This window comes from Haemorhous mexicanus, chromosome 6 (genome assembly GCF_027477595.1).
Source record: "Haemorhous mexicanus isolate bHaeMex1 chromosome 6, bHaeMex1.pri, whole genome shotgun sequence".
Lineage (NCBI taxonomy): Eukaryota > Metazoa > Chordata > Aves > Passeriformes > Fringillidae > Haemorhous > Haemorhous mexicanus.
In genome coordinates this window covers 48,823,878-48,850,475 of record NC_082346.1, presented here as the reverse complement: position 1 = coordinate 48,850,475, position 26,598 = coordinate 48,823,878, and the positions used below count along the sequence as shown (strand labels likewise).

General features: G+C 35.7%; 1 protein-coding gene across 1 annotated transcript in view; it reads left to right on the top strand.

Moving 5' to 3' along the window:
• The window catches only part of EFCAB11 (EF-hand calcium binding domain 11), a 67,568-nt gene that overhangs the window by 6,044 nt on the left and 34,926 nt on the right, over positions 1-26,598 (top strand). Inside the window, 2 exon segments of the mRNA XM_059848226.1 lie at positions 2,052-2,061; positions 3,035-3,125. Coding sequence (XP_059704209.1) covers positions 2,052-2,061; positions 3,035-3,125 — 101 coding nt within the window.

The window sequence follows — 26,598 nt, the reverse complement described above, 5'->3', positions numbered from 1 at the left end:
CATTAAGCCACACCCTTTCCTGTAAATCTATAATTTAGGCAACAAATACAAAATCAAGATTGTTTGGTTTGTGATTTTTTTCCAAGAGAAAAAGCACATGAATGTCTGAATCAGAAATAGTGAACTAAGATAAAAAGATCATGGATTTGTTAATACCTAATGGCTTTTATAATTTTTAAGATGTCCTTTTTGTGTGTTGACATAGCTCTGCAGCCTGTTCTAGTAGCACGTGAGTCGGCAGCTCTCCAAATCAATGAATAGGAGGGACTCTATTATAGGAGTCATTCTATAAAAGGAAAATTGTATACTGTAATTTTCTGGGCTCTTATGTTACTATGAAAGGGAATGGAATAAATGGCTAGAAAGCTTATACTGCTTTTTTATAATTTCACTTCCATAGTTATCCAATTGAATGGAAAGCTGCTCATGCAGGCAAGTTCAGTATGTTTGGGCAACCTCTGTTATTATAGAAATGGTGCATGTACAGAACCTAGCAGTTGAAAGCAGCAAGACAGTGTAATCCTGGAAACTGAGATGATAATAGTTCTTAATATATGATTTTCCAAGAGGAAGTAAGCAAAAAGGCACTGGAAATCTGTACACTAATACACAGATTTAAATTGAGACAGCAGGTGGAGCTGAAGGAGTTCTGCTTTTGAACCACTGCAGAAAGAAGAGAATATGAATGAATGAATGAAAAGAAAAAGAAGTGCAGAGCTTTTGTTATGTTACTAGATAAAGGAAAAATTCCTGTAGGATACAGTAATCTTCTCAAGAAAATGAATTTGTTTAAAATGAATATAAGTAATATATCAGAATATATGAGAGAAGAGTATTAATGTGTGTTTACATATTGAGCTGAAGTGGGATCCCTTTTCCAAAAAAAGATGCATCTGCTGAATTTTTGCATCAGGATTTTTGCATGTTTTATGGAGAGGGCTCAACTTTTGGGAGTCAGATTTTTGTGTTAATTTTTATGTTTTGCTTTGATTTTAGAATACATGGTCAATTCAGAGCTTACAAACTAGATTTATATTTTAATTTCTTTAATTCTCTGTTCATTAGAAAGGTAAAGATAAATGTACAACACTTGTATACAGCATACAGAAGGAATAACCAATTCAATTTTATTATGAGTTTCACAGGAATCTGTAGCTGGAGTTATACATTATTTCAGACTTGGCTTCTGGGAATGATGCCAGATAGATTGTTTATGCAGCATGGATCTTTATCCATGGCATGCAAATGGCTTAGAAAAGTCCAGGTTTCTCTCCAGTGTAAAGAAACATGAGATGGCAGGTGACAAGAAAAAGGTAGAGGTAAGTAGAAGTATTATACTCAAGCATAGAAAATATGTGAGAAAAATATAACTATATTGAAATGTTTTCATGATTATTCTCTAACTTTGAAGGTTATTATTGCAGTTTTATTTTTATTTATATAATTAAAACTATTCATAATCAGTAGACCTTAGTTGTACATATTTCTAAGGAGGAAAATTGAACAGGCTCTTTTTTTTTTTTTTTTTTTTGTAGGGAGATTTATTTAATTTTACTTTTTTCTAGGTCCATTATTTGAAAAGTTTGTTAAATTTTATGAGCACAAGGAAGATCGTACAGTTGTACAGTAATGAAATAAGTAAATATTTACAGCTCTTGATATGCAACATAAGGATTTTTTCTTCTTAATATTTGAAACATTAATTTAATTCTGAAGCAATTAATCAAAATAGAACACCTGAAGGAAGTAAAAAGATGAGATGTCCTGGATGCAGCAAAGTTAAATCAAGCAGTACTAGTTTAATAAAGATGGTGTTGATGTGACTATGAATAAAGTCGGGCTCAGTGGTCTGCGGCGTTCTAGACTATAGCTCTGTCTGTGGTAGCAGGAGCTCCAGCTGTTAAAGGAAATCTCTGGCCATTCACCTCTCCTATTTGCTGTTACCGCCTTATTATGTCTCTATGACTCATATTTCCCCACTCATTTATGACATAGGTTTTACCAATTCCCTTGGTTGCGGCTATAGATTTTTTTTTTACTTCTCATAACAGACCAAGGAAGGTAAACCAAAGGAGCAAGGGGTTTTTTTCTCATTCTGGTTGGGAAGTAGATGTGTAGATTCTTTCTCATTCCTGTTCAACAGCAGAGGATGTCCCATCACCAAACTGAAAAAAGGAAAACTTTATTAGAAACCTCTGAGCTGATGGATTTTCGGATCCTCTGCCTTTTTTTCCTGATCTCAGACAGGACTATGGTCCTTGAAAAGAGGGAAAGTGAAACATATGGCAGATCAGATGTTGGGATGATCTGATAAGCATGCATTCAGCTTTTTGCCATGAACTAAAAGTGGCTTTTCAAGTGTTATTTTTAGTGGGTTATTTCAAAGGACTTAACTGTTTCAAGCACTGTGCTTTTGTTTGCCTTGCTATCTGCTGCACACGATCTACAGTAGCCTTGTTTGAGATGCTTTATTTTCCAGATGAGTGTGGAAGTAAATTCATAACGTAAGTGATTGATCAGCCAATATTGCTCTGATATAATGCATTCAGCAGGATTAAACTGAACTAATAATTTGAATAAGTGGATTGTAACATTTGTGAAAAAAAAAATTTGAAACACAATGTTCAAAATATCTAAGTTGTCAATGAAAATGGTAGATTTGAAAAGTAATTTTGAATATCTTATAGTCTGTATTTTCAAAGCTTTTCAAATTTGAAATTTTCAACTAGTTTGTTCAGTTTTTCAAAATGTCTACATTTAAAATGAAAAGATAAATAAGAGTTGTAGATGTAGGCACATTACTTTTGAACAGAGTTCATACTGGTAAAAGGGGATAGTCAATATAAAATCTGTTTTAGATTGTTCATCTTTATATAGTTGCCTTTCCAAAACATTTTACTAATGCAGTAACTTAGAGTGTACCATCATTTCAGAACTGGGTATTGATTAGCTTACATGTAAACATGGTATTAAGCAGTTTTAAAAACCACCCTAATTTACATTTTTTTTTTCTTGCCTATTCTTGATCTAAAAGATAGAGGATTTTTGCCTTTTGAAAACTTCAAGAGAGCTTTCAATTCCGTTTTTCCTAAGTTATCTGAAAAAATCATATTCAGAGCCACCAGGTAAGATTAACAAATTGATCCATATTCCTGGATAGCAGTCTTTTTGTTGTTTCAGTTAATTGAAATTATTAGATTCTATCATGCAGCTGAAGATAAAAGCTTCAGCACCCCTTTATTATTTCAGTGCCTTTATTAATAAAGATTACACACAAATTAATGTGTAAATAATGTAATAATTAATATAAATTTTATAAATAGTATTTTTTAAATAATAAATAATAAATAACAGGTTCATAAGGTAATTTGTTGCCTGTACTGTTTCTTAAGAAGTTGAAACTATTTACTTTTACATTTTCCTCCTCTAATCAGGAAGTCCGTGTTCAAGAGCTGACTCGAAAAAACTTAGTTAAACAGGAGTGCATATTGCAAGGTAGTAGTGGTGAGATTTCTTGCAGATGAGACTGGCTCAGAAGTGTTCATGTTGAGCTTTATTTAGGGAAACAGAGCTAAGACTTTTGCCCTAAATTGATCCGTACAATTGGATTAGGACTGTATGAAAAGAAAGCCGTAAGAAATATTTTGTTCGTAGATATTTGTGAGAAGTTTCATGTATTTGTGACACAGAATCTATATTACAATAGATTGTTGTAACAAATGAAGCATATATATTTTTATATTTGTAGATACATTTCTTGTTCTTCCCTCTTTTGACCACAGAGATCAAAATTAAATTTAGGGACTGAACATAATTTTAAAATGTTTCTTTTATGTTATGTGAAATAATGTACAATACTTAGAAGATCTTAAGAGTTTTTAAATGTGATGACTGACCAAATGTGTGTTCTAAAATTATCTGTGTATTACCAATTAATACAGCACAAAGGGATCACATCTGGAGAGCAGGAAGTTTTTGGTGGGGACTCAATATCTGTATTGAGGGGGTTACTTGGCCCAATTCTAGTCTGGTCAACAGACTGAATGATCCCTAGAAGGTGGAGTCCTTTGGGTGCATGCCAGGAGCATATCCTTCAGTTTAATTTCATCTGGAATAAATGCAGTTTGTATACTGTGAGCGCTGTGATGTTCCCCATAGTACAGTCAGTGATGGAGACAGAGAAATTCAACATAAAAAAACATTCCAAGTCTAAAGTAAAGCATAGGTAAATATTGAGACAAGGGGGATAAGTTTAATTTGTATATTCAGAGCTCTGTGATAGTGTTAAATAAAAGGGTTTTTTATGTTTATTTATAAAATCTTCTCTTTGGTGGAAATGCTGTCTTCAAAGTGGTTCCTTTAATTTGGAATGCATTGTTGCATGCGTTATTTTCTTATGCTTTAAGTAAAAGGTTGCAGAATAAGTGAAGTCTTTGCTTAGTGTCACAAAGGCAGGAATGGAAGGGAGGGAGGAAAAGAGTTAAAGGCACATTCATGATACTTACCATACAGAGCAGGGATTTTTATGCTATGGAATGTAATACTCAACATATTCTGAGATGTAAAATTGAAAACAAGTGTATTCAAGCTATGCAGAACACAAGGAAGGAATAATACCAGTAATTGATTTGCATGAAGAGTGAAGGGCCCCACTAGAGTCATTTAGCTTTCAGAGAAAGTAGAGTTGATTTGTAGGTATGCAAAATGCTCATAATGAGGGCATATATGCATGTTGAACTAATTTCAACAAACTTGCAGCTTGAAAATTGAATCTTTTTCTTTATCGTTCATATATATGCATTATTAATATAAAAAAATCTTTAAATGTTCAATATAATGTAGCAAGAAAGAATAATGGATTATTCTGGATTATTCTTCTAACCTACCTGTTAAGAGCTTTTATGCTCAAAATCTTTATTTGGCTACAAAGGAGACTTAAAGCCAGTATTTATCTTTACTATATACTAAAATCTTAGCAGTCTAATTAAATAATTATTTTAAGTACAGATTTAATAATTGAAAAAAAAAGAAACAAGATGAAAAAATACTACGCAGTAAAAGGTCTCAAAGCAATTGTTATGCACCTCCTACTACCTATCCCTTTCTCTGTGGTTACTCTCAACCTTCCACTGTTTCTTTCAGTCCTCAAGGTGAGGTTCAAGGCAGGCATGGTAGAGTGAATTGCCATTATCCTGACTTCTTCACCAGAAGGAGTGTAGTATTCATGTTTTCTAACATCTACTTTGGGTTATTTAAATATGTCTGCCCACCCAGTTTATACCTTCTTCTTTCTTCTGAGGTCTGCAAGCCCACGTTGCATTCTAATTTCCAATATATGGTACAAACTGCATATTTCAGATATTTGTTCTTTGCTCTGTCACCTATAAAAATATTTTTGTCCAGTTCCTGTGTCTGCATGTCTTTAACTAACCATAAGTGAGTTTTTAGTCTTGGTCTTTCACTGTTGTAACAGATAAAGCAAGTAGAATTTCCACGGCAGGTCAAACAAGTTCAGACAAAGCCTGAAAAGCCTCAGTCCTTGCAAACTCACTGCAGAGTTTACAGAGTGGCCTGTTACTTCAAGTGGCTGTACTGAATTTACTGAAATCTCTTGAGGACCATATCTAATCTCATCTCATTCTGATAAAATAATATTTCATGTAGATGTTCTTTCTCCTCAGGGATTGTTTTCTTACAAATGTCAATAATATACTGCACTGAGCTGTTGCTGAGTTCTGCTTTGGAGAATATGGGCAGGTTTTCAGTTTATATTTGATTGTATTAACTGACTGTAATCTTGCCTGAACAGTAGAGTAACATTTGTTTCTGATCTAATATCACAGTAATATTCAACAAAATGATCAAGGGTTTATTGTACACCTGTTGTGCACCTGATTAGAATGCCATTGTACCATAGAAATTCAGCATTCTGGACACAGGAGTTGCAGAAGTGGCTGCCAAGGTAGATGGTATGTTCTTCCATGGTGGGTTCTCTGTAATGGGTAAGACACCCATTAGAAGAAGAAGAATTGCTTTATACTATTGCTGCTGATCTCCATGTAGCTACAAGTATATGAAGTGCATCAAGTCCATTGCAACAATTATTTGTGATAAATGGCCATCTATAAGTGAACATGTTGTCATTTTAAGGTAGGATTCAAATTCTTAAAAAACTACTTTAAGCACTGTTTTCCTTTTTTTTAATGAGTGTGAATGTCATATTTGAATTATATAGTATTATTAATTATATATACTGAAAAAATATTTGTCCTAGCTGTAACATTTGCTCAGAAAAACAGTTTATTTGTATGTTAAAACCTCAGAGCATGATAATGGGAATAAAAACAGAAGTAAGCTGAAAACCAACCACGTGTAAATGTGGATGAACCTATAAATGATGAAAAATGTCTCACAAACCAAAAGTGGACAGAAAATTCCTATACAGTTTTTAAAGCTAGCAAGCATAACTCAGATCTTAAGGAAGAAAAGAAGGCATTCATGGTTGGCTTTTTATGCTACTGTGCCTTTAGATTGATAGTATCTCACAGTAGAGGTATATTAGTACTTTTGTATGTATTGGTACTTTCCATACAAAAAAATGACCTAATTGTCTCATTTTTCTTTCATGTAATTATCTAGTAATGAGAAAATAACCTGTTTTTCAGAGCCACCCCATGGAAGAAATCTTATGCTCTTCTATGCAAGTTTGATTTATAGACATGTACTGCAGAGCACAGTGAATATGAGACATTCATCTTCCTATGGCTAGTTGCTATGGAAACATAGTACACAGTACAATGTCATTCCAGCTCTGGTGATGCCTGCAGTAGTTTATCCCTTTGTTGTTCTTGTTTCTTAAGCAACTGTCTTGCAGCCTTTCATATTATCGCACTTCATCACCTATACAAATCTTTTTCCTTATCTCTTGAGGACCATATCTAATAGAAAAGATACATTTTTTTTTTCTCTACCTGTACATGTCAATGCATTTTTTTTTTCAATCATGGGTTAAAAGCTTGTTCCATGCCCAAAAATAATATGCCATTGTCCTAACATTGGTAAAAAAAGATGCAAACCAGACTGAACATCAGAATGTAAGGCATGTGTGTCAGCATCTTTATTTACCATTTCTTGTCAGAGACTACAGTTAAGAATTATTTTCTCTAAGCAGTATCCTACCCAAGGAAGACAGAAAGGAGAATTAATCAGACTGTCCCACCTATCCTTAGCTGGTATTTGTGAAGTGTACAAAAATCCAACAGCTGTCTCAAAATAACCACTCTGTTTCACGCTTGTGAGGGAAGAATTGGAAAAGTGAAAGGAGATCCTCATAATTTACCTAAAAAAATACTAAGGGTGTTATGGGGAACAAGAGTTAAATTGATGTTTATTGTATTGAGAGGCTGTGCCCCAACACAAGTTCTTTTTTGAGGCAGTATCTGTTTTGTAATTTGTTGCACAGGGAACCAGCGCATTAATTAAGAGTGTATGTGTCCCAGGCTCTGTGTAAGTGGGGTGATACTTTGCAAGAAAATTTTTATCAGTTATCACCTTAAGATAGATGTATCTTTTGGGTAGTAGTAGTACTAATAAGGTTTGTTTTGCTTTTCCTGTCTCTAACTCTGTTGCCAATTCTGTCATCCAATTACTTAACATACTTTGCTATTTGTGATGGGCTGACCCCAGGCAGTGCCTCACTGACTGCCCCCACAGTGGGGTGGGGGAGAGAATCAGAAGAGAGAGCGTGAGAGGACACTTTAACGAGTGAAGCAACGCTGAGCGTGCAAGCAAAGCAGAATACAGAATTTATTCACTACTTCTCATCAGCAGGCAGATTTTAGCTGCTTCCTGGAAAGCAGCACAGCTAATCATTACTTTGGGAGATAGATAAAATCCATGACCACAAACTTCCCTTCCTTCCTTGTCTGTTCCCTAAACTTTAATTGCTGAGCATGACATCAAAGGATCATAGAATGGTTTAGGATGGAAAGGACCTTTAAGCATCGTCTAGTCCAACTCCCCGCACATGGGCAGGGACATCTTCCACTAGATCAGGCTGATCAGAGCCTTGAGCATTTCCAGGTTTGGGGCATCCACAACTTCCCTGAGTAACTTGTCCCAGTGTCTCACAACCCTCACTGTAAAAATTCTTCCTTGCATTCGATCTAAATCTACCCTCTTAATAGTTAAAACTATTGCCCCTATCCTGTCACTATGACTATAGATAAATCTGACACCAAATCGTTCTAACAAAAATTTTAAATATCATTTTTAGCAGTTATAACTCATGTCTGTTATCCCAATCCTACAGAAAATTCATGAAAAAATCTGACCTTTTTTTCATATCACTTTTTCTGAAGAAAATTTTGCATAACTACACGTATATATTTTTTCAGGTTTGAAAGCAAAACCTAGCATGCAAGTGTTATACAATGTGCCACACACACATTTATCCCTTCTAAATAGTTAATTTGAGCAAAATTACTACATTAAATATATATTTCAATATTTGAAGTTAATTTAAATTCATTTCATATGTAAATTTAAAATTTGTGCTTTTTCTTTTTTTGAAGGTATGTCCAAAGAAGTATTTTAAATTATTTTAGCAAATTTAAATAAGTCACTGGTTCCTACCTCTTAGTTATCACTCCTGCCTTTCACACTGACCTTCTTTCGTTGGTCCTTGAGGTTCAGCGTAAATTGTTTCAACAGAGACTGTTCTTATTTAACATGAATCCTTTTTATTTTGTATTGCTGCAAGTAGGGATATGCACGTGGTCAGTTGCCATAATACATTCATGGTAATACAATTTATTAAAATATGTTAATGCCATAGGAAGTGCTTAGCTGGTCATATCCTCAGGATTCTTCTTTCAAGCTATTTTCCTTCATATTCAATAAAACTGTGACATAATAAAACTATTAGAATGTGGCAGCTATAAAATAGACATCAAAATTTTTTTTCATTGTGCTTAACATCTGTGGTAATAGCAGTACACCTGCCAACATGCCTCAAATGTCAATCAGTTCTTTTAGCAATAGCTTATATTTATTCAGTTTGGTGATGTCTTCACAGGGACTACCCACACAGATGCTGATGATTTTTTAATTGCATTGGATGATAGAAACTGAAAAAAAACCTGACCCAACCAAACTGATTTCAAATAAACTGTTGAACAGACATTAGATGATAACTCATGCTCATTTTCATTCGAAGCTGAACCTTTACCCTAAATGGAAAATTATTACTTAAGTTCTTTCAGAGCATACATTTTATTAAAAGCAGATTTTTCTCCAGAATTAAGAACAAAATATTTATTTTCAATAGAAACTGCATCTTCTATTTGAAATGCAATTTTTGATGTATGCTGATAGACTGAAAACCTTATCCATCACCTCTCTAGGAAACCCATTGCAGGGTTTGATCACTCTCTTAGTAAAGATTGTCCAGTCTAAAGTCCTGTGATGGAACTTTGAACCATTCAAATATCCTGTCACTGGATCACAGAGAGAAGGGGTCAGCACCTCCCTCTCCATTTTCCATCCTCAGAGAGCAATGAGGTCAGCCTCCTTTTCTCTAGACCAGACAAGCCCAAAGTCCTAGGTTGCTCCTTACAGGACATTCCTTCCAGATTTTTTGTCCTCCTCTGGACACATACAAAGAGTTTCACATCCTTCTGAAATTGTGAGGCCCAGAATGGCACACAGGAGTCAAGGTGAGGCCCACCACTGCTGAGCAGAGTGGGATAGCCATCTCTATTGAGCAGCTGTTTGTGCTGGGTTTGATGTACCCCAGGGTGGAGTTCACCTTCCTGGCTTCCTGGGCACACGGCTGACTCACACCAAGCTGCTGCCAGCCAGCACCCCAGATCCCTCTCTTCTGGGCTGTTCTCCAGCCACTCCTCTCCCAGTCTGTACTGGTGCCTGGCCCTACTCTGTTCTTGTGAAGAATTTGGCACTTTGACATGTTTCATTTCCTCCCATCACTCGTTGTCCAAAGCCCCAATCTATCTAGATCACTGTGTCAATGTCTTCTGTTCCTCAAGACGGTCAGCAGCACCTCCCCGTTTTGTATCATCAGTAAACCTGCTAATGGTGCACTCAAGTCCTGCATCCAGATCACTGATGAATATATTGAACAGATCTGGCCCTAGAATTGAACCTGGGGCACACCACTGGTGACCAGGCGCCAGCCAGATGCAGCCCCATTCACTACAACTCTTCGAGCTCAGCTCTTCAGCCACTTCTTCACCCAGCACACAATGAGACTGCTCATTCTAAATTGTGAATTCCACAGCTGGGCAGCTTGTCTAGAAGGAAGCTGTGAGGGACAGTACAAAAGGCCTTATTAAAATCCAGAAAAATTACATACACTGCCTCCCCTACATCCACTAGGGGGGTGACCATATCATAGAGGGATATGAAAATGTTTAAACAAGACTTTCCCCTTGTGAACTTGCACTGACTATGCCTGGTGGTTGTGGTATTCTTTAAATACCTTCCAATATCACCCAGTATGATGATCTCAATAATTTTTCTAAGAACTGATGTTAAACTAAGTCTAGTTTCCTGCATGTTTCCTCACAGCCTTTTTATAGATAGGAATAACATTGACTAGCATTCAGTCAGCAGGGACCTCCTCAGACTCCCATGATCCTTGGCAGATGACAGAGTTAGGGATCCTGCCCTGATATCTGCCAGTTCCTTTAGAACTCTGGGATGAATCCCATTAGGCCTCATGTACCTGTGAACATTCAGCCAATATAGCTGATCCCTTACAATTTCATGTCCACAAATGCAAAGTCACTATTCCCACACTTGGGGTCATCCTAGTCAAGGGCCTGAGCAGGCCAAGGTCCACCAGTGTTGTTAAAGACTGAGGCAAAACCCCGCAGAGAGTACAGCAGAATAATATAGTACAAATAGTATGAATAATATAAATAGCAATAACTCCTTTGCAGTAGCAAAGAAGTGTTTGCAAAGTCCAGGGTCCCTTTATAGTAGGAAAAAAACGTAACAAAAATAAAAAGGAGCCAGTCTGTGGCATAATAAAAGAACAGTCTTATGTCAAATAGTTAACTAGTTGTCTTTGGATTTAGATTTTTTCTCTTCTCTTGCAGTCTCTGCTGCATTTTGAGAAAATGAATCAGCATCAGAAATGTAACACAATTAAAAAGGGGATATTGTAATACTACATCCTAACAACACTTAAGCTAACTAGTTTAAAAAATACCTGATGATAGCACTTGTTTTTAGTGTGACAAAGTAAGTTATTATTTAATTTAATACATTAAAGTGGCAACATGTACTCTTTATAACATAGCTGCATGGTGTCCCCTCATCATTAGTATTTTGTTTAAATTAAGGATGTTATTAATAGCATTTAACTGATCTATGTGCTCTTAGCAATCATATTCATGAACTGAACAAAGTTTATTAAAACATTCCTGTTTCAACTTTACAAGAATTTCTGTGGGATTTTTAACTCTTCTTATGAGACTTATAGAATAATGGGTGTCCACTTACTGATACCTGTGGAGCTTACAGGCTGGTTTCAGTGAGAGCTGAGAGCAAAGAAATTTTACTTGTGCAAGTTTTATAAAAATAGGTGAGCGAAGAAGAGAGAGGTGCTGCAAGTGCCCCAACAGAGGAAAGGGATGTTATATGAGTTAATGAATCTTAGCAAGCATCACAGAGTCTTCATGGAAGCAAGACCTCATGAAGACCCAACTGTGGAGAAGCTTTAGACAAAGATTTCATCAGACTTGATACTTTGTCAGTCATAACATACAAATATACAAGGAATCAGGAATTGTTAGTTCAACTATTCCCAGAATTTTTTGATATGATCTATAAATTCATCTTCTTTTCTTGTAATAGTTCCCTCAGAAGTTTGAAAAGCATAATGCCATAAATCCTGGAGGTTTAAGACAATATCTGAATTTTTGATATGCATCCACTGATTTTTTTCTCCAAATCTCTTCTACCTTGTTCAAATTCTCTTGAAATAAACTTATTGTCAAGAGAAGATTCCATTTTTATCGTAGATTCCTAGAAAAAATAAGATTACGTTTGTGCTTGAGCACATGCTGCATCTTGTGTCTTGGTGCATTGATGATACTGCAGAAGAGGAGCCTTCAGTACATGACGATGCACCATGACAAGAGGCAGTGTGTACAGCTTGTGTAAGGGAAAATTCTGGCTGAATGTGAGAAACAAAATCTTCATTGTTGACAATAGCCCCACTCTAGATTTCCTTCTCTCAGATGGAGCCAGAAATTGGGTCAGATTTCTTCAATGTGTTTATACACTGCATTGTAGGAAAGGTAGTTGGTTCGCACTAAATTCTCTATTCCTTTGCAAAATAAATCTTTCATGGCAATTTCTCACCCTGTTGGTCTTTGGTTTCGAATGTCTTAAAATTTTTTAGTTCTTCATCCCATCCCACCCCCTCCCTGTGAATTCACAACTATTTTTTATGATATTTATTTCTTTGTCCATTTTGGCTATTAACTAGGAATAGGAAAAAAAATTGTTAGAGAGTAAAGTGCTCCATAATTATTCTTTATTTGGAACATTTGATGATGCCCACTGTGATAGGTGGGTAATGGGGGAGTATGTTACTTACTCATCAGATATCCTGTTGTTATTGCTATATTGCTGTTGAAAAACATTCTTTTTCCCTAGCTCCTCAAAATTCCGTTTCAGTCAGGAGCTGTCCCTGTTCAGGTTCTGTATCCTAAAATTGAACATCAGCTGAAATTGTATTCTCTGCATAGACCCTTCTAAATCAATTCTTATTATTTATTTATTTTCAGATCCTGCCAATGCAGTTGAAGGTTTAAGTTTCCAATTCTATCATCACATGATATGGCATGGGATTAATCTGATGTGGCCTCATTACTTAAATTTGTACCCAGATAGGTATTAACAAGACAAAATTAACCTTTTATAAAAATCCGATGTACCACCAATGCTCTGGGTCCTCAGTCAGGACCACTAGGCATGACATAATCTTTCTATCTTGGTATGGGATATTCCTTGTATATACTGCATGAGTATTGTAGGTGTATTTCTGGAATGTATACCTGTGTTTAACAAACTCTAAATTCATTCAATCATTTAGATTTGGTTTTTTTTCTCTTTCAGGATGTTTTCCACTAAGGTAATAATCAAGTACCAAGGGGCTTAGAGCTTTAAGGCACATGGCTGATAATCCAGACTGTTGGTTAGCTTAGAAGCAGAGATTCCCCTCTTTTGTTTCCTTCTCTGTTTCCAACTGGCTACTAACAATCTAGAATTCACAAAGACTTCCCTTATAAATAGGATTGTGGGTTTTAGCCATTGCAGAGTCTCTTGTATCTGTTCAAGTATTTTCTTTATAGAATTTGATTATAAGAATTACAGAATAATTGGTTTGGAAAGTTTAAACCAATTTCAAGAAAACCAAGGTTTTACTTGTCATGTTTCAATCAATTACTTGACTGACTGTTGAAAGCCTGTTGTCAGAATTAGTAGAAGGCATTAGAATATGTGTACAATGTTTAAGCAATTGAGAACAGCCCTGGAGTTGCTCAGACACACAGAGAGGTTGTACTTATACACTCAAAAATGCATAGGGAGACAATTCAGATCTTACTATCAAGACAACCCAACACTTCAAATTCCCAAATGGCCTGCAGAAACAGGTAAAGAAATTATTTCGAGTTCTTCATGTCAAAGTCTTACTCTGCAAGCTATTTATGAGTCTTGCTGAAAGCAAGCCAATTCCTATATTCAGAGTGCAGTTTTGCTGTTGAGAAAGCAATCAGTGATCTCTGTAATTTAACTAGTAAGTACATTTACCAAAGCAAAATAATGATTTTTTTGTAACTGCCTTAATAATAAGAACTGTATTAAGAATTTTTATTTTTTATTTTTATCATATTCCTAGTTAGTCTGTCTGCTGTGTTATATGTGTGTCTTTGTCTCCTGATTATAAACTCCTAGTACTGTTAATCTCTTTTGGAATCAAATAATTCTAGGAAATGAGCAAATTAACAGCCCTTGTTTTCTTGACAGATAGCTTTGATTTGTCTTATCTACTGCAACTACCTGTGTGTCTTACTCAGTCTAATAAATACTAAGATGTTTGTCTCACACATCTAAATCACAAACTTGGCAGCAAATCTCTTCCTCCTTCTATTGTTTTTTATCTGCTGGCTTTTTCTCCCCTGAGTAACATAAATATGGTATATGCACTACAATGCCAAATGTAATACTAATTCTTTACCTAAGTTAGGGAATGCCAAATACATAGTGGCATTGTCTTCTTCTTAGGCATAAATATACATAATACACTATGACTAGAATTTTTGGGCGTGAGTGTTATTCCTAGAATTTTTGGGCGTGAGTGTTATTCCCATTTAAGGAATAGATTTTAAAATATTAATATTAATTTTATAGGGAAAAGAATAATTCTGAAAAAACCAGTAGCATTTTAGTGTAATTTTAAAGGGCGTGTTATTTTTTTATTTGAAAGAAGGAGAACATCTACTCTTTGTTCTTTTCCTCCTGGCTTCTTATGTTGGAAGGTTATTACATTCTTCAGACAAACATTTTTATGCTGTCAAACTGCGCTTCATAAACACTTCAAGTGGAGTCATGTCTGGAGTCATCTAGTAAAATGGTCAGTAAGGAGTCGAAGATGCATTTCAATAACAAGACTTAATTAACAAATTTCTTCTCTGGCCCTCACCTTAGTGTTATTTTTTCTGTTTATCTCAGTGCTTTATATGTGCTATGCTTGTCTTCATGGATATACGTAGCACAGCCATACTGTTTTATAGACTCATTCCTTTGTTTCTCATACATTTGAAATCCTGACTGTTTGGGACTGCAGGATTTTCACCATCAGCCCTCTCTCATCGTGAATTTCCTTTTGCTTTTGCTTATGTCCAGCACTTAGAAAAGAGTAAACAATAGTCATACCTCATGTGTGTGCCTACAGATAACTCAGGATGGTATGAATTTTAGTAGCTTCTGAAGTCAAGTGGCTAATATTATCAGTACTCAAAGATCATTGATTTCCCCTGAGCAGTGTCTGTAGTTAGACGTTAATCGATTGGGAAAATACTGTTCTTACATGTTAACAGTTCTTCATAGTAATGGCTTGTAGTGGACATTTTTGTATTTTATCTAGCTTTATACTTGCACTTTTAGGAGTGGAATATCTACACAGAAGCTGAAAATAACTTCTTCCTACTCTTTTGATGAATTAGTTTTTGGTAACAACTAATTCTAATTTAAGTCCAGAACTCAATAATTAATGTCAAGAAATATGGTGACAATGCCATAAAACTTTATCAAAAAGTTTTTATGAAACTTCATTAGGATTTTTTCACTGGCATGAATTGAAATGATGTTATCTTGCTGAACTGAATGCATAATGAAGCTTACAGATGCACTTGTATGCATTTATTGCTTATTTAGCACGTTATTTAATTTTCAAATCTTCCTGAACTGTCAATGGAACAAGATACCATATACAGCCTCCTAGTGTCATGTGATCTCCTTCATAGTCTTGTGACTTGATAACTGTCATGGCTTAATTCCAGCTGGAAATTCAGTACCCCACAGCTGCTTGGTCATCCCACCCCCAGTGGGGGGGTGAATCAGATTGAGATAAGAACAGTTTGATTACTGAAACAAAGTAAAATAATTATAATAATAATTGAAAGGAGGGAGGAATAACACCTAGAGGAACAAGTGATGCTCAATACCATGGCTCACCATCCACAGAGAGACACCAAGCCTGTTCCCCAGCAATGATTGGCCCCTCCCGGCCAATTCCACCAATTTATATACTGGCCATGATGCTCTAAGGTGTGGAATATCCCTTTGCCTCCTTTAGGTCCCCTGTCCTGGCCATGCTCCCTCCTGGCTTCTTGAGCACCTGCTCACTGTGAGATCACAGGAACCAGAAAAGTCCTTGATTTAGGGCAAGCACTGCACAGCAGCAACTAAAACATCAGTGTGTTACCAACCTGATACTCATACTGAATCCAAAACACAGCACTCTACCAGCTACTAGGAAAAAACTTATTGCTGCCAAAACCAGGCCAATAGTATAAGGCCTTTTAGATGTTACAGAAAATATTATCTACAACCACAGCTTTAATAGGGAATCATGAAGCATTCTTGATAGTTTTTAAGTTCATTTAGATTAAGTGGATTTAAACTTCTGAAAATTCAGGAAAATCCAGCATGATGACAGATGTGTAGCCACATACAGCCATGATTTACCTTTGGTGACCAAAGGGATATGGGACCTTTGATTTTATTGGCTTGTTTGCTGAAACTGGTGCTGCCAAACTGTGTTCCCATATGAATGATATAATGTATTAGAGAAAATCTTAGGAGAAATTGTTGTATCAATGGAATTTCTGGTTTCTATTTCCTTCTTCCTCAGCCATTTCAATGTTTTAATGCTTCTTAGCCACAGGAAAACATGTATAAAGTGCAACAAGATTTTTTGAATAAAAAGAAAATCTTTGTTGAGAAGAAGTTCCATGCCAAAGGATAAAGCTTTCTTCTTTGTGTCAAAAGAGTGATTTGAGACTGACATATCATATAACTGCAATTTATTAAAGATCCTGTGCATTGCCTGTGGATGGTGCCATTTGGTGTGCTTTCAGAGAGGGGTACAAAGTACTTTTGTCAGTGCTTGAATATAGTATTGATTTAAGAGGTCAATCTTTATTGTAATTCAGTGCCAAGTTCAAGGCAAAGTTAGAAACCCTGTGAAGGGACTGTGTATGTGCTGACATGTAGAAGAAAAACTTAAGACTGGGCAGCTGGAGCAAATTGCAGCATGCTGCCTACTCTGCAGTAGGGAGACACCTTGGCATTTCATTCTCTATGGTGATTTTTGATCAATAGTAACTCTGGTTTTTTCTTTCACTGTATACAATTCTGGTTTTCTAGGGAAGTAATTCTAATGTATTTACACTTTCTGCCTATCCTGTCTTAATTATTTTGTAACACAATGTCCAATTTCAACTGAATTAGAGACAAATAGAGGCTAAGTCTTCCTAAGTTTCTATAATTCAGCAACATGTATTGTTTTCCAGCTGAGGCAGAAATTCAGTCTGAGAAATAGAAGCAAATCATCTGTTAAGCCCTTATTTATTCATTTCTTGCATAGATATAATTTTTAAACATAGCTTAAGCTTCAATCATTTATGGCATATAGTGTCTCTTACTCAGCCAAACAACAAGGAAAAAGAAAAGGGTGAGAAGCGTGAATAGAACCAGAAATATTGTAAAGTGAGAAGTCACTGAGGAGATTATTGTGATAGGTAGATTACTGTGGTAGGTAGATTAAACAAGTCTGTGGAAGGCTAGATGAATTATTTCTCCCTTCATTAAACAACTTGTTTCTACTCCTCTAAGTAATTTTTTTCTAGAAGAGAAAATTGGATTGATGCTGACAGCATCTGTTATTGGCTAGGCTAATTCCTTAGGACCATATTAACCCCTTTCTAGCCTGCTAAAACCCTGAGTGGCTTTTTGAAGAAAATTTATTAAATATTCCATGACTTTGAAAGAATGTCAGAGAAAAAAATGAACAGAGTTACAGAAGACTGAAGGATGGCAAGTGATTGAATTTCTTTCATATTCTGTAACAGCTTATGGCCAAGATTTTTCAGTTTTTAGTGTTAATAGGAATGCTTGAAAGCAGACACCTGTGATGTCTCTATAGGAAGTCTTAACAGTCTTCCAGAGAAAGCTTTTTGAAGTTAACATGTATGCTATTCTATGTATCTTAAAATAAACATACAGTAGCAAAGGCTACTTGAAGATGGATGAAGCAATTAGTTAATACAAAAGATCCTATGTTTTAACTCCTACATTTGCTCCTGTGTTTTAACTACATCAGATTTACTCTACTCTCTGCCTCCATGACTGCCATATTTATGAAACAAGGTCTATCTTGTGTACTAGCTCATGGTGTCTTCTACCCTTCCTTCAGTCTGTTCTTGAAGGTTTTTCTCTCTTTGTATTCTTAACTTTGCACCTCTGTCCAAGTTAACAGATACATTTCTTCATAGAGAATATTTTGTGCATTATCTTTCTTTTTAATTAAATAGAGATAAAAATCAAAGAAATGCCATCAACACTGCATACTAAACTATATTAGGTGTTTAGGAATTATTTTTTAAAATCTGTGGGTATTCTTAGGCAAGTACTCTGAACAAGGTATGAAAAAATGTGGAAATAACAGCAGGATGGAATGGGATAAAATACTGGAAACAAATGACACAAACAGGAAGTAGAATGTGTTCAAAGAGAAATGAATGTATATCCTAATGTTATGCATGTTGCTTAGCAACAGGCAGTAAAAGTGTGGATGAACAACTGAGCACAAAAAGTAATTAAAAGAAAAAGGCATGTGCATGGCATGGTATGGATAACAACCAGAAATACAAAAAAGATGAGAAAAGCAAAGATGGAGAAAATAACAGATTTAAAGAATGTTGAGAGAAATATTGAAACTTCTTTTTTATTCTTTGTAGACCGGTTTTTTCCCCAGTAACATAAGCTAGAAAAAAATAGGCAGCAACTTTCTCTGCAATAATGCCTCACTATAATATAGCTTATTCTAAGGAAAAATAAATTTGAAAATGTGAATTGACTATAAAAAATGTAAAACACTCCCACAAAATAATAAAAGGATAATATAATAAATGTTTGTTTGGCAACATAGAATTATCACAGAGTCACAGAGTTTTAATTACTTAAGTTACTTAGGAAATGAGCATTTGAAATAATAACCTTCTTTTTTAGCAAAAATACAGTTTGCCTGTCTCTGAATCACTTCTCCAAAGAGTGGGTCCATGTTTTTTTTTTTTCTAAAGCCTTATTTTCAAATGCTTAGACGAAATATCTTATAGTCCAGTTGTTCACTTAACTGTCTTCAAATATGGTTAAGAATTTTTTATAAAAAGTTTATGAAATATTAGCCTTTTTTCTTCTCTGTAGTGGAAGATAGAGTATTTTTTAATCAAAGGTAGAATAAGATATAGTTCTGGAGAGCCTGATCAGTGGAAGCTTCATAAAAATACCTGATTAGTATATAGTACTTCTAATCAGCACATCACAAATCTCATTGTATAAGAGAGTGTCATTCTTTCATTTCATAGAAGTAAAATGTGGAGATCTCATGGTAGAATATCTGTCATCTTTTAAGTGTTCTTTAGATGAAGAAACTATTTTCTTTTACTTTTTTTTTTCTCTTCAGTCTTGTTTGCAGTTTTTGGAAGGTGCAGGAGAGTTATGCTATGAACATTGAAACAAAGTTTCTCCATATTTAAGGATCATAAAGGTCTTTGAGTTGGGAGCTAGCTTTCAACTTTCCTGGATATAGTGAGAGATTGGCCAAATGTCAGCACTGACATAAATGAGACAAACCCATAGATGGGTTGTAAATAACATTTTCTTCTATAGAAAACTTGGTGCGTTTGGAAAACCTGAAGGTTTTCAGATGTAACAGCTTTTATTGAGGGCAGTAGGCCAAGCCTTTATTTATCAGTCTTGTGTATAAATTCAATCTTTATCTGAATTTGTGCCAGAATTCATCAGTTGTAAATGGGTATCTTGTTGCTTAGGCTGGGCTACCAAACCTTAGCCATCTCACACTCATGTTGTTGCCTAGAGAAAGCAAGTAGAAAACTGTTCTAGCGTAATGACTGTTTGGTTTGGATTTGACTTCTGATCTTGACTCTTCAATCTTTCTTTAAATCTTGAACAAATATATATTCCAGTTGTAGGCCTGTACGTAGATAAATCAGGGATGCACTCTTGACTGAGATCCATTGATTTTAACAGCTGCATTGGTACTGCAGCATATGCTGAATCAAGAATCAATTGGTTAACAAATGCTGCTCTGAACTGGGCATTAGGAAACACAGGCAAGACTCCAATTTTACAGGTACACAATGAAATACCTTTGGCTAAGGTTTAAGGTAAAAATTCTGTAAAGTGTTAGTTCTTACAGAGTTGATACGAGGAATTTAGACTTAAAACACTTCCAAATCCTCACATTCTCTTTCATTTTACTTTCTTGGTAATATATTTCTTCAATAGTAAAAATCTTTCCAAAAGTAGCAAACTTTCAGTTGTAGAAACAGTAGTTCTAACCTGAGCAGAAAGATTCCTCAGAAATATGTTTGTTAAAGCTGACATAGCCATGTGCTTTGCTTGGAGGGAATAATCAATCTTGTGGTAATTGCAACTTATAAAGTCCTTACCAAAGACAGAATAAGTAGAACTGTGGTGCTTCTGTGTCAATTCCTGGACCCAAGTGATGGCTATTTTTTCTTCTGTTGCATAGGAAGTAGCTAGTGAAGTGTTGGGTTTTGAATGGGAATCCAATGTTATATTACTCTCAGAGGGTGATTTCAATATAATATTATCTTAAAGAACTCTTCCATGTACATAGTGTACCAGGTTGGAAGGGACCTCATGGGTCATCTGGTCCAACCTTTATTGGCAAAAGTACAGCCTAGGTAACATGTTCCAACACCCTGTCTATCTGGATCTTTTAAGTGTCCATCACTGAGGAATCCACCACTTCTTTGGGAAGATTATTCCAAGGGCTGTTTTTTTCATTGTGCAAAAATTTCTTTTTGTGACCAATTGAAATCTCCTTAGGGGTAACTTAGGGGTACCCATTACCCCTCATCTTTTCTATGTCATTCCTTGTAAAAAGGGAGCCTTCTTTGCAGCTGTCCTCTATATACTGAAACATGGTAATAAAGTCCTCTCTCTAAGCCTTCTCAAGGCTGAACAAACCCAGCTATCTCAGCCTTTCCTCATGTGGTCAGCAATTCCAGTAGCAGACGGCAAGTAATTTGTTCATTTTGCTTTTAGAAACACTTGTCATTGGTGAGATTAACATATTAATCTCAGTGATAACCCTCAGACAGCCTATATATCTGTGTGTCATGGTGTACCCAGCTACTAAGCACATCCATAGGCATGGCTCACCATTCCCAGAGAATGTCTTCAGGATACTCCTCAGGCCCTTTTTGCAGGCTCACAGGATGATGTAGACATGTAGCCAAGACCTGTCCTAGCAGCAGCACAGTAAATGATGCTAGTGAGACAGTCCAGTGAGATGCAAATGTCTCATTTCCAGATCTGGGTCAAAACCAACCATCTGCTTTAAATTCAAGATCACATACCAGCAATGAAGCATAAGTGCTTTTGAGAGTTCCCATCTCATGTAGCTTGGACAAAAGGAATGACATTTAATTATAGTTTTAATAATGCTCTTTAGTTAACAAGTTTCTGAAGTGTCTGCTATTCATCTTTGGCTCAAAACTGAGCTTTCTGGACCACTAAAGTACCACTAGTATTTTTTATAAGTTACAGGAAAGACCATGCTTTTTACGTCTACCATTTAGAGGTAATATGAACTATGACAGTGTGTCCAGGTTCTTTACATTGTTATAGTCTCAAATGGAATTATACCAGAGCTGAGGGAAATGAGAAGGAAAATAAATATGGGGTTTAATTCTCATTTGACAAATGAAAAACTGAGTCAAAGAAATGAGACATACAGAAGATAATACATGAAGTTCGTAGGTGAAACATAAACTGAACACAGAATTTATGAGAGTTGACAGATATAGGAACCCCAAAGTCATTCTCTTTTCCTTGGACAGGTCTTTTTTCCCCCTGTTTAACCAACCATTACAGCATCCATTTTCAAAGACATTCAGCATTATAGTTCTGTTACTCAGTGTGCATGGGTCCATGTCCTTTAGCGAAAGGAAACAAATTCAGAGCTACTGCATGGTTCCTGCCATCTTTCTGAAATAATTACATGGGGGTTTGTATTTTGCCTCAGGTTCTGTGTGTGCCTCACCTTCATTAACTCTACTCAGAAAGCAAAGTAAAGTGCAAAATGAAATTACTGCACCGTAGCTCCTGAAATTAGGCAGTGTGCAGTTTTGTCATTGGAGACCTGGTACTAACCTGCAGTTAGTCTTGCTACACAGTTACATAAAGGTGGGCACTGAAAAAACCTAGAAACACTGAAGACCAGCAGAAAATAAATAATTACCCGTTTTTTATGCTAACATTGAAGAAGTAGAGATAAAGCCAGCTGCCTTCTCCTTCCATCTTCCTCTCTCTACAGCAATTAGTAATAAAACACACTTTTCTCCACAGAGTCCTGAGTCTTAAAACTTGTGTTGGCAGGGTTATAGGTGATATGGTAATTATTTAAAGATGAATCAATTATGGATACTGAAGCTGTAGGCAACATGTTACTTTGACTCATATTTCAGAATTTCCCCAATTTTCATTATAACAATTGGTCATATAATGTCCATGATATGAATAGATTCCATAGTTTTTTAACAAGAACTAAAACTGTGATAACTTGATCTTTGAGCTCTGGAGGTCAAAAATGTGACCTTTTTGTAGAGCTCATTAAAATGAACATGATAGATATATGCAACCATATAGAAAAGTTCAGAAGACTCTGTCAGTAAAAATACTTTCTTTAACTAGAATCCCCTACCTGCCCTATGTGTGTATTTTTTTGTGATTACCTGACAATACTAATTATCCTACCCACATCTTCTCTTTCATAAAGATACATAATCAGTAGCAGGAGTTCTGCAAGATACTTAAGAAAAATATGGAGCCTGAAGCAGTTTCTTTTACATGTACTGGGTATGGCTGAGGATCTTAAGTTTAATATGTGAAATTTCTTGTCCACATAAACCAATTAATATCTTGTATTTATGATTTTTCTTTTTTTCTGTAAAATAAGTAGTGGGAATGTTAAGGTTCCCTGGAAGCATGACAATTGAATTCTATAAGTGGTTAAAACTGTAGAACTTTTATGGACTCTGCTGATCTGGAAATAGCTTAAAATTCTGTGCTCCAGTTTTGAAAATTAAAAACATAATGTTATTAAAGGTCAGAAGAAAGTGTTTTGAAACCATATTCCTGATATACATTCCTTGGACACTACCAATATTTTATCTTCGGAATCACAAAATTATTAGGATTGGAATGGGTCCCTGGAGATCGAATCCAACCAAACTACTGTCACCTAAAGCAGGATCTCATCCAAGTGGACTCGGAATGTCTCTAGAGAGGAAGACTCCCTGGCCTCCTGGGCAGTTGTTCCAGTGCTCTGACACCATCAATGGAAGCAAGTTTTCCCTTGTCTTGAGGTAGAACTTTTTGGGGTTTAGTTTGTGGCCATTGCTCCTTGTCCTGTCACTGGGCACCACTGAAGACAGTCTGGCACCAACCTCTTGGCACCCACCTTTGAGATATTGCATGCATTAATGAGATCCCCTCTCTGTCTTCTCTTCTGCAGACTAAGCAGGCCCAGTTCTCTCTGTCTCTTCTCATTAGAGAGATGCTCCAGACCCCTCATCATCTTTTTGGCCCCTGCTGGATCCTCTCCAATAGCTCCTTGTCTTTGCTGTACTGAGGAGCCCAGAACTGGACACAGCACTGCAGATGTGGTCTCACTAGGGCTGAGTAGAGAGGGAGGATCAGCTCCCTTCACCAGGGTCTTCCCAATGCACCCCTGGATACACTGTCCCTCCTGGCCACAAGGGCACTGCTGGCTCATGGCCAGCTTGTGCATACAAATCAAGGGAAAATAATTCACAGCTCTTGTTTCTTTGTAATCAAATGAAATATTTAAAAGTAATTCCATAATCTCAGATTATCCAAGTCAGGGCATCTCTCTCTCTTAGATACTTAAGATTTTGCATGAGCATACAGAGATGCCATAAATACATGGCCATACAGAGAGACCATATCTAAAATTAGATTATGTTTTATTTATGTTTTATTTAACTGAATTATTTACTATAGGTATAGTTCCACTGTGTTCTGTTCTACACTGCCCATCTCTTGTGCTTCAAGCCTAGGCTAGTGGAGCCCATTGTAACAATAAGAAAATAATTCCTTTTTGTGCTGATTTTATCACTTGATTTCTGTGTTTTCCTGGATTTTACCCACTAGTTTCTTTGCTGAGGCTGCACATGGAGCTATTGCAAGTGGTAGGTTTTTGGCGGAGGCATTAACTTGTAAGAAACTATATTAACACTGTAACTGGGTAATAATTGGTTTAATGGTTTTAAAAATTTTATAGAACGTAGATAAGATCTGGAAAATTGAAGGTGGAGTCTTCTGTCCAAATATAAATCTCTTTGAACAGAGCCCAGTTCCTCCAAATATGCAGTTGTTCAAAGTACTTACTAGTATGAAGAGTAAGAAAAGATGGCAGAAATTCCATACTTGGTTGCATTTTTAAAATTTCTTTGATCAAAACTGTGTTATACACAGCAGTGTCAGAATTTTTTGCTTTTGGAGCAGATTTTGTTTTAATATGAACACATAAAAATTGTTGCATGGGAAGAAACTTGCATGGCTAAGTCTATCACAATTATTAATTCCTATTGTATTTGTGGGACGGGATTTCATCCAAAGACATGGAATGGAATCACTTCTGTTCTCAAGTAACCTCTCTTTAGATTAAGCTTGGGAAGCTCTTTCCAATTTGTTTTTGTTTTAATTTTTACGGCAGTTTCTAGTGTTTTCAAGGTCAGCAGACAAGAGGATCTGTCATGCTGGAAATCATTATTAGTGGAGGAAGAATGAGCATGTTCTCAACAGCATCTCTTAGGTTCTTAGGGGTTTTTTTACTTCCTTTTACTAGAAATAAAAATCATGTTCCATAAGGTACTTCCTTTTGGTGCAAGTTTCATTTAGATTTTTCATTATATAAGTCTAGATTCATAAAAGAATCCTACATATTTCTACTATGTAGTTGCAATTATTTGGTCTAGTCAATGCAACCTTTTACTCTCTTCCTGTTCTTCTATTTAATTTTATTTACTTACTCCCACAGATCTTGAGATTTGAGAGGTTTTTTCCCTTAAAATTTAAATCCTTATCATTTCCTTATTTAATTCCCTAAATTTTCCCAGCTGTTCTTGTATCTTCTTAGTGAGTGGTCTGTTGAAACCTCCAAACAGCTAAGAATATATGCCTTCGAAAGTAGATTTGCCTGTCCTCCTGTTGAAAGGAAAGAGGCTCCTCACCCCACTCACCATACCCCATGTATAAAAATATATCCACAGAACAGGCCCATTCAGCTACTGCTGCATTCTGTTTTTTCCTCGATTGGACATTTCTCTAAGCACCTGAATTTGTAAAAGACAAGCAATGGATTTATGTACTATAATGTCTAGAATAGTCTATTTAAATGCTTTTCCCAAAAAACCTGTCCCATCTATGGTTAAAAAAAAGGAAGCATGCAATTCCCTAGCATTCCTAAAATCCTTATTGAAAGTATTGCTTTGCTAAAATTGTTGTTTACTATAAAATCAGTGGACTCGTGTTTCTGGTGAAGCACAGCTATTTAAATCTAGGAAGACTGATACATGATTTATATAGATATTCTACAGTTTGATTCTCTTCCTGAAGAAGCTGTCAGTATTAATATCCTCAGAAATTTGCATAAACAGATGCAGGAGTTCTGACTCTTATCCCTACATATGTAATCTTGATTATATTTTCTGTTATTTCAGATGTGTATTGAAGTTCATTTTATTTGTATAGATGTAACTCTGAAAAGCAAAGCTGGAATTCAGTTTTTGGTACATTAGTAACTTGGAATTATGTATGTTTACAAATCTTAGGAAGACTGGAGCATGTAATTCATTGCCAGTAGTTCACTGTCTTTCCTCTTCTTGAAACTTTTTTTTTTACATATTCTATTACACACATGAAATATATTTTTCAGAGTGTGTGATTCTTGCAACATGCTGCTTTACATGCCTTCCTCATATTTACATAAAAAGTTTTCCCTGACTTGGGTGTATCAGCCATTTATGACTAGGTTGGGGGATTTTTTTCACTTAGTTGAAAACGCAAGCAACCTGTTTCCCCTGGAAAACATATTTAGTGAAATTACAGTCTTGTTTGCCATATGGTGCATCATACAGATGGATGATTATTATGCAAATCTTTTGATTAGTGAGTTTCTGCCATTCTAGGAATCATTTGCTTTATGTGTGTGTTGGCTTTGTACACAATTAGTTCCATTCTTAGGATGATCTGGGACTGTGCCAAATCTTTGATACAGTTTTTTAAAACTTTATACTTTTTTCTTGTATTTATGGTTTGTTCTTTGTTCATCAGGCAGAAGAAGTAACTTTTACTTCAATTTACCATATGAGAGATATAATGCAAGAAACATCATACTGAATGAAATCAGTAGCAAAACTTGCATCTTTTCCTCATAGACTCTGCCTCTATGGTTATAGGCATGTGAGACTGATGAGGGGAGTAGTCAAATAAAATATTTCATTCTGTTTGCAACCAGAATCTAATCTGATGAGTTCTACTAGCTTTTCTCCAATAAGCAAGTTTTGTAGTTGAGCTCTGGACAGTTTGATACACAGTGCTAAGAGTCTGGGTTTTTTTCATTTCTATATAGTTCACAAAGATTCTGGGTAGGAATTGTATCTTCAGTTCTTCATCTATGACCATGGCATTGTATGTGAAAAG